This window comes from Malania oleifera, chromosome 7 (genome assembly GCF_029873635.1).
Source record: "Malania oleifera isolate guangnan ecotype guangnan chromosome 7, ASM2987363v1, whole genome shotgun sequence".
In the NCBI taxonomy this organism is placed as follows: Eukaryota; Viridiplantae; Streptophyta; class Magnoliopsida; order Santalales; family Ximeniaceae; genus Malania; species Malania oleifera.
In genome coordinates, this window is record NC_080423.1 from 33,632,903 (window position 1) to 33,640,781 (window position 7,879).

The 7,879-nt window shown below is 36.7% G+C and overlaps 1 protein-coding gene across 4 annotated transcripts in view; it reads left to right on the top strand.

The window, feature by feature from the left end:
* Positions 1 to 6,790, top strand: part of LOC131160417 (uncharacterized) — a 72,030-nt gene extending 65,240 nt beyond the window's left edge. For all 4 annotated transcript variants that reach the window (XM_058116081.1, XM_058116082.1, XM_058116084.1 and 1 more), the window contains 4 exons: positions 5,351 to 5,455; positions 5,755 to 5,920; positions 6,352 to 6,461; positions 6,538 to 6,790. In XM_058116081.1, the coding sequence (XP_057972064.1) occupies positions 5,351 to 5,455; positions 5,755 to 5,920; positions 6,352 to 6,461; positions 6,538 to 6,624 (468 nt within the window). In that variant the 3' untranslated portion in view covers positions 6,625 to 6,790. The remainder of the gene's footprint in view (positions 1 to 5,350; positions 5,456 to 5,754; positions 5,921 to 6,351; positions 6,462 to 6,537) is intronic.
* Positions 6,791 to 7,879: the final 1,089 nt, after the last annotated feature.

Sequence of the window (7,879 nt, forward strand, 5' to 3'; positions counted from 1 at the left end):
AAAACTCTCCCGAAGACCAAACCAATTTAAACCAATTTAACTTGAACCACCTATACTACTATACATACTTACATACCATCAGAAAATAACTGCAGGTACTTCTGGCGTATCTTTGACTCCAATTCCTATGAAGCTTCCTCCATTACATGTTTACGCCATAATACCTTCACTAGCAGTATTTCTTTCGTTTGTAACTGCTGAACTTTTCGATCTATTATTTGTATTGGTACCTTCTCATATAATAAAGCATCACTGATCTCTAGAGGTTCGTAATTCAGCACGTGTGATGGATCTGACACGTACTTCCTTAACACTGACACGTGGAACACGTCATGGACTATGGATAGTGCCGGGGGTAAAGCCACTCAATAGGCTATCCTTTTCACGATCTCAAAAGGCCTAATATACCGAAGACTTAGCTTCCCCTTCTTCCCCCTTCTTCCCGAACCTCATCACCCCTTTCATCGGAGCGATCATCAGAAATACCATACTTCCTACCTCGAACTCTAGCTCTCGTCGGTGAGTGTCAGCATAACTCTTCTGCCTACTCTGAGCTGCCTTAATTCTCTCCCTAATCAATTCGACCTTTGCAGAGGCTTGCTGAATCAATTTCAGACCTAGTATTTACCACTCACCTACCTGATCCCAATACAATAGAGATCGACACCGACGACCATACGATGCCTCGTAAGGTGCCATTTCTATACTGGTCTGGTAACTGTTGTTATACGCAAACTCAATAAGCAGTAGATACTGTATCCAACTATCACCAAAATCCAATACACATGCCCACAACATATCTTCTATCATTTGAATAGTCCTCTCAAATTGTCCATCCGTCTGCGGGTGGAAAGACGTACTAAATTTGAGTTGCAATCCCAAGGCATCCTGTAAACTCTTCTAGAAATGAGACGTAAAATGTGGATCTCAATCTGAAACCATAAAAATAGGGACATCATGAAGTCGTACAACCTCCTGCACATACAATTCTACCAGTCGATTCAGAGCATAGCTGACTCTGATTGAAATGAAATGTGCAGTCTTTGTCAACCGATCAACTACAACCCATATGGCATTCTTTCCTTACCCCCTGCAGGTAACCTGGTCACAAAATCCATCGAGATGTGCTCCCACTTCCACTTGGGGATGTCAAGTGGCTGAAGTGGTCTTGTTGGCCTCTGGTGCTCTACCTTGACCTACTAACATGTCAAACATTGCTCTACAAATCGGGCGATCTCTCTTTTCATGTTCAACCACCAGAAAGATTCCCTCAGATTCTGATACATCTTCTTACTGTCAGGATGTACGGTGTAGAGCGAACGATGTGCCTCCTCCATAATAACCCATTTAATCCCTGCGTTATCTGGTACACATACCTAGTTATGGAATCTCAAAATCCCATCACTAGAGATACTGAAATCTGGCTTTAACCCACTATAGACTCCTTCCATAACCTCGACCAGCTCTGGATCTTCCTTTTGAGCTGTTCAGATCTTCTCCTATAAGGTGGGTTGTACAACCAAACTAGCAAGAACGGCCTGGTGATTTCCTTCCACCACTTCTAAGCACAACCTTCCTAGGTCCATACAGATATGATGCTAAACTTCCACTGCAGAGGCTGACGCATCAACTGACTTCTGACTCAGAGCATCAACTATCACATTTGCTTTTCTCGAGTGATAGCTAATGATATAGTTATAGTCCTTTATCAACTCAAGCCATCTACGCTACCTCATGTTTAGCTCTTTCTGGGTGAAAATGTACTTAAAACTTTTGTGATGAGTAAAAATCTCGCACCTTTCAACATATAGGTAGTGCCTCCAGATTTTCAATGCAAACACTACAGCTAAAAATTCCATATCATGTGTTGGTTAGTTCTTCTTATACTCTTTGAGTTGACGAGAAGCGTATGTAACCACCCTTCCCTGCTGTATTAGAACACAATTGAGACCCTTCTTAGAGGCATCACTATAGATAACAAATCCCCCATCCCCAAATGGAATGGTCAGAACTGGAGCAGTAACCAGTTACCGTTTCAGCTCCTCGAAACTCAGCTCGCACTCATTAGTCCAATCATAGCTCACATTCTTCTTCATGAGTCACATCAATGGACCTGCTAAACTGGAGAACCCTTCTACAAAACGACGTTAGTACCCTACAAGACCTAGAAAACTTCTGACCTCCTGAACATTTTTCGGTTTTGCCTAGTCCACCACCATTGCTATTTTACTCAGATCCACTAATACCCCTCCTTTGGACACCATATGCCCTAGAAACAAATTTTTTTCCAACTAAAACTCGCACTTCTTCAGTTTAGCGTATAACCTCTTATCCCTGAGCACTTGCAATACTAGTCTCAGATGAACTTCACGCTTTGCAGCACTTCTAGAATATACTATGATGTCATCAATGAATACCACAATGAACTGATCTAAGTATTTGTGGAAAACCCGGTTCATCAAATCCATAAATGCTACAGGTGCATTTGTTAGACCGAATGGCATAACCATGAATTCTTATTAGTCGTACCGAGTTCAAAAAGCTGTTTTTGGAACATCCTCCGTTTTCACCTTCAGCTGGTGATACCCAGACCGTAGATCGATCTTAGAGAAGATCTGCGTGCCCTAAATCTAGTCAAACAGATCATCAATCCTGGGTAATGGGCATTTGTTCTTTATCATCACCATATTAAGTTCTCTGTAGTCGATGCACATCCTCATCGACCCGTCTTTCTTCTTTACAAATAGTACCAGCGCTTCTTAGGGCAAAACACTTGGTCTAATATACCCCTTTTCAAGAAGTTCCTATAGTTGTTCCTTCAACTCCCTCAATTCTACTGGATTCATACGATACAGAGTTTTTGGTATTGGTGTCGTACTAGGAACCAACTCTATACCAAACTCCACTTCACAATCTAGAGGTAATCCCGGCAAGTCCTCTGGGAACACAAATGGGAACTCGCACACAGCAGGAATCTCTTCCAGTTCACGTTCCCCTGCTGGCATGTCTTTCACAAATTGCCAAATACCCTTGGTATCCCTCTAAAAGTAATCTCCTAACCTACAAAGTTGAGAGGATTTATGGCACAGAGCGCACACACAACCCTAAGAATTTGAAGTCCTGCTTCCCCGGAGGTCTAAACACCACTTCTCTCCTATGGCAATTGATAGTGGCATAATTGGAAAACAACCAGCCATACCCAGAATGATATCGAAGCCATGCATATCAATCACAATAATACTAACTAGTAGTACTCTCTCCTGAATTTTTACTGGAAAGTCACGGATTACCCTACTACATACGACTACCGACCCTAAAGGCGTAGTCACTATGATTCAAGATTGATTTGGATCGTTGGACCAACTGTGGGTTGTCGCTTGGAGAGATTTCTCTTCCTGAAAAAGAGGTTATTTGTAACTGTTTTGTTCCACTTGGAAAGGAACGCGTATAGTAGAATCCTTAGGTGGTTTGCCTAAGGCGAGGACGTAGGCTAGGGATAAGCCGAACCTCGTAAAAATAGTGGTGTCACTCTCTTTCCCTTATTCTCTTTAAATTCCAGCAAAAATATAAACTGTGTGGATGCTGTAATTTTCGAAATCATAAAAACAACGTGTATTGGAAATTAAATAAACCAAAGCTTAATTTGTTCTTGGGCTTGCGGAAACTGAGAAGGAGTACGTTGGTTAATCAATATTGAAGGTTTGTTTGAATTCTGATTTTGGAAAGAGTAATGGATGTTGTATTGATTATCAATTAAAAGGCAAATTGCATTCTCAACAGGGCTTACATATTCATATACACAGTGCTGCAAACAATCAAGTTAAATATTGCCAAAAGAATTGAAAAGCATATATTGATTGGTTACTTATATTGTGGTTGATTGGTTTAAATAGTTGATTGATTGTTTATTTGTGTTGTGTTTGTGGATTGAATAAAAGACTTAAGTCTTTGTGTGATTGCTAAAAGAAGTCAAGAAATCTTTGAAAGAATTATAAAAGGTTAAGAATTCATCAAAGGATTTAAAAGAAATTTTAATAATCCAATTCACCCCTCCTCTTGGGATGACTATTCTACTTTCAAAAGCCCTCACACAAACTCATGAAACAATCACAAAACAAGCAATGCAATCACTCAATGATGAACTATACGTAAGAAGCAATCACTCAATAATGAGAATAAATGAAAGCAACAATAAAAAACATAAGATTTACATGGTTTAGAAATTTGCCTACGTCTATGAGAGCACCACCCAAACATTCACTATCACAATGTCAAGCTTACAGATAAGGTTACAAAATATGATTATATACGAACCCTGAGCGTACAAGAACCTTATAACCTATCTAAATCATCCCTGTAGTAATCCCCAAAGGAAAATCCTCCGATCCTCCCAATCTACTAATCTCCAAATTTAAAAATCATAACTTGCGCCGAACGAAACCTTCGACGGTTTAGGCCAAACCCTCAATGGTTTGAAGTGGAGAAGAATTCCCTGATTTCTACCTGAAACTGTTGATAGTTACACTAAAACCGTCGAAGGTTACCCCTCAATTCTAAAATTGTCGAGCAAACCATTGCTAGTTTTCATCCTGCGAACCTCCCTTTTGTTCCACGCTTCACAATGCTTTCCCGGTGCATGTGTTCCACTCAAATATGAGCCACATTCCCAACAGTGGTTCTCTCTCTAAGATAAGAATATCCATGCCAAGATCCACTTCTACTATAATATTACTTAGAACTATTTAGCAAGAAGAAAATTTTTCCCAAAAGCAACCTGGATGGAAATTGGGTTCAATGGTGGGTTGGAGGGCTTGTCTCAACGATCATCATCAATGAGAGTCATGGTGATCAGTTTTCATATCAATGATAGTACCAATTTTTGTTCATATATATTGATTCTGATTAGGGCGATAAGGTTGAAAAATTAAGAACGATGCCAAAAGTAAAATAGAAAATAGGGACTAATGGTTAGGCTTTGATAAACCCTTTAATGCTTTGGAGTCTAAGAGAAACGAAATAGAAAAAATATGGTTAATATGCCTTCCCTTTCCTTATCATCGTGTACTAGTTTCTATATTATCAGTACCATTGTGAGATACAATGCACTAAAGCCTTTTTTAAATAAATAAATGAAATTATGACAAACTAAAGAATAGTAATGATAATGGGGGTAGTATTAATTGATAAAATTTAATCCAAATTAAGCAATAACTATTGCAACTTTTTTCATTTTTCATTGTCTTTAACGATTATCGTCTAGTAGCGAGTAACCTTACAATTGTTGTAGTGTCTAGAATTCAACATTATTCCTTTGTTATCCTGTATTTCAATGTATTGACCTTTGGAACAGTATGTAGAAGATGCAGGTGGAGAGAACGTGGATAGCTCAATTAACAAAATTAAATACAACATCTCTAATCCTGGGGACTTGGACGAATTTCACGCAATCCTATGTGTAAGTTGAACAAAATAGTTATAGATAACTAGATAATTAATTATATTTTCATGTTTATTATTTGCTTTATGAGATGTTGATCGAGCATTTTCATTCATGAGGTAATTTTCTAAATATTTAGATAATATATATTAATACAAAATGATAATACCTTATGTTGGAAATCAAATGATCAACCCACATTAAATTGGCTAACAAGGAAATAGAATGATCTATTCAAACATGCATATTATGATTTTTTTTTTTTAATACAATTTTGCTTGTCTTGATTCTTATTCTAATTTCATTTCTTTGTTTAGACTTTGGATGTGGTAATTGATGAGACTCATACTTCTGATCCGGCCAGCTACAACCTCTCTAGCTTCCTCCAAAATATTAATGTTGAAGATTACTCTTTCTTTTCTTTTATCACAAACCAAACCTTATGGAGATATGACAAGAGAGTCCATAACTCAAGCACTCTTGGTAAGCATATCTCACAATAGTAATATTTTTTTATTCGATGTTACATATATATTGCAATGTGTAAGCATAGAGGGATGATTATGTTGTATATATTTGATACGTTAAATTATAAATTTCTAAAATTTCATTGAATCGTATTTTAGTCTCCAGGATTTTAATTGCAAAAGTTTGATCTTTACCCTATGTTTAGAGAGACTTTGAATTTAAATTTGTCCAAATTCACCCAAATCCAAATCCAAGATTCAAAATCCATGCTTCCAAACACACCGTTGAAGTTTTAATTTCATCTGATTAGACCCCGTAATAGAAATTAAATACAAAACTTTAAGGAAATGAAAGTTTACTATTAAAAGAGTAAGGTATAATTTCTAGCTCATACAGTTTAATTAATATAAGATTTTCCTTTTATCTCTATGAATTTCATATGTCAGACTGGTATGATGGGGCAATCTCACAACCTCAACTAGTATTAGCAGATCTTGTTGAAGCCTTGTTTCCTGCAAGAAATTACACAACCACATATTTGAGGAACCTAGTGAAGGTACCAAGTTTTTGCCTAAGCCAATGAAATATTTATTTGTGCTTCATGTTTCTAATCTATGCATCTTATGATACAGGGAGAAGAAGTTGTATACGTTACTCCAGAGATGTGTGACAGAGATAGCTCCATGCCAATGGAACCAACAATTGTGGATTGTACTTGATTTTTAAGTGAAGCCAAACTCTTTATTTCAAAATTTTAAATATCTGTGTTCTTGTTTAGGATTTTAGGAATCAAGTATATAATTGTATTTCTCAATTAAAATTAATTTTTCATGTGTAACATTTATTTGTCACATTTAATGAATTATTATCATAACTTCACATAAATAAGGATATGTAAGTATTACAGCTAGTTAGATTCATATAAATGTAAATTCTTCAAGCAAACGAGTTGCCTTATTATGTCAAATTTACATATATTAGGGTAAAGGAAGGGAGAAAATTTAGATCCTTTCACAATCTATTTTTGTAAATTTATTATAAAAGTTAGGACCACAGATTCAAAATATTTGGAGAATTGCAACATCCTAGAGGGCTACCTCTTGTCAAAGCTAAATCTCCAAATCGCCTTGACTCGGACGGTGAAATCGAATCAAAATATAAAAGCAAGGGATTGAGAAATGGGTATGATATGAATTAGTGGAGTTGCTACTAACATGATATTTTCCTAGGTGCGATTAGATCACTTATGTAGTTAGAACTAGTTAATTGGTTTCTAATATTAACATAAGGTCAAAAGAACTAATAGTGATGGTCTACACAATTAAGTAGGGTTTGAGAGTACAATTATGTGAGGGAAAGGTATCAGTGCCTCATATACATCCATCCGTTAAAGGATACTTGATTAACCTGAGATTACCTTTGAAATCAATTAATCAATACCTAATTATTGTGAGATTAGCCTAAGTAGCTATTTAGGCATAGTTGGATCACCTAATTTGTAGAGATTCGAACCCAAAAAATAAAAGGAAAACAAATAAAAGAAAAGGAAAATATGTAAAGGAAAGGAAAAATAAAAAATAAAAATAAAAAGTAAGGAAAAGGGTTTGTCTAGGACCAAACTGTCGACGGTTTTGTGCAGGGACAGCTTGTCTATAAATAGACATTAAGTTTCTTTTTATAGAAAAATCAGCTCTCTCTCTCTCTCTCAACTCCAAATCTCTCGCATGACTCTCTCTCACTTCTTTTCTTACCCGAAACCGCTCTCGCTCCCCGAATGTCTTTCTCATCTCTCTCGGGTTGCCGGATCAGTTTCTACGGGGCAGTTTCGTAAAGTTAGGATCTTCATCTCTCGATCGTTTTAGGAATTTTCTCAGGATCAAGTAAATGGAATAAATTATGCTAGTTTTTTATTAAATTTGAACCGATTAAACTATAATTTATGATTTTAGAAACATTATGCTAGTTGTATTTTCA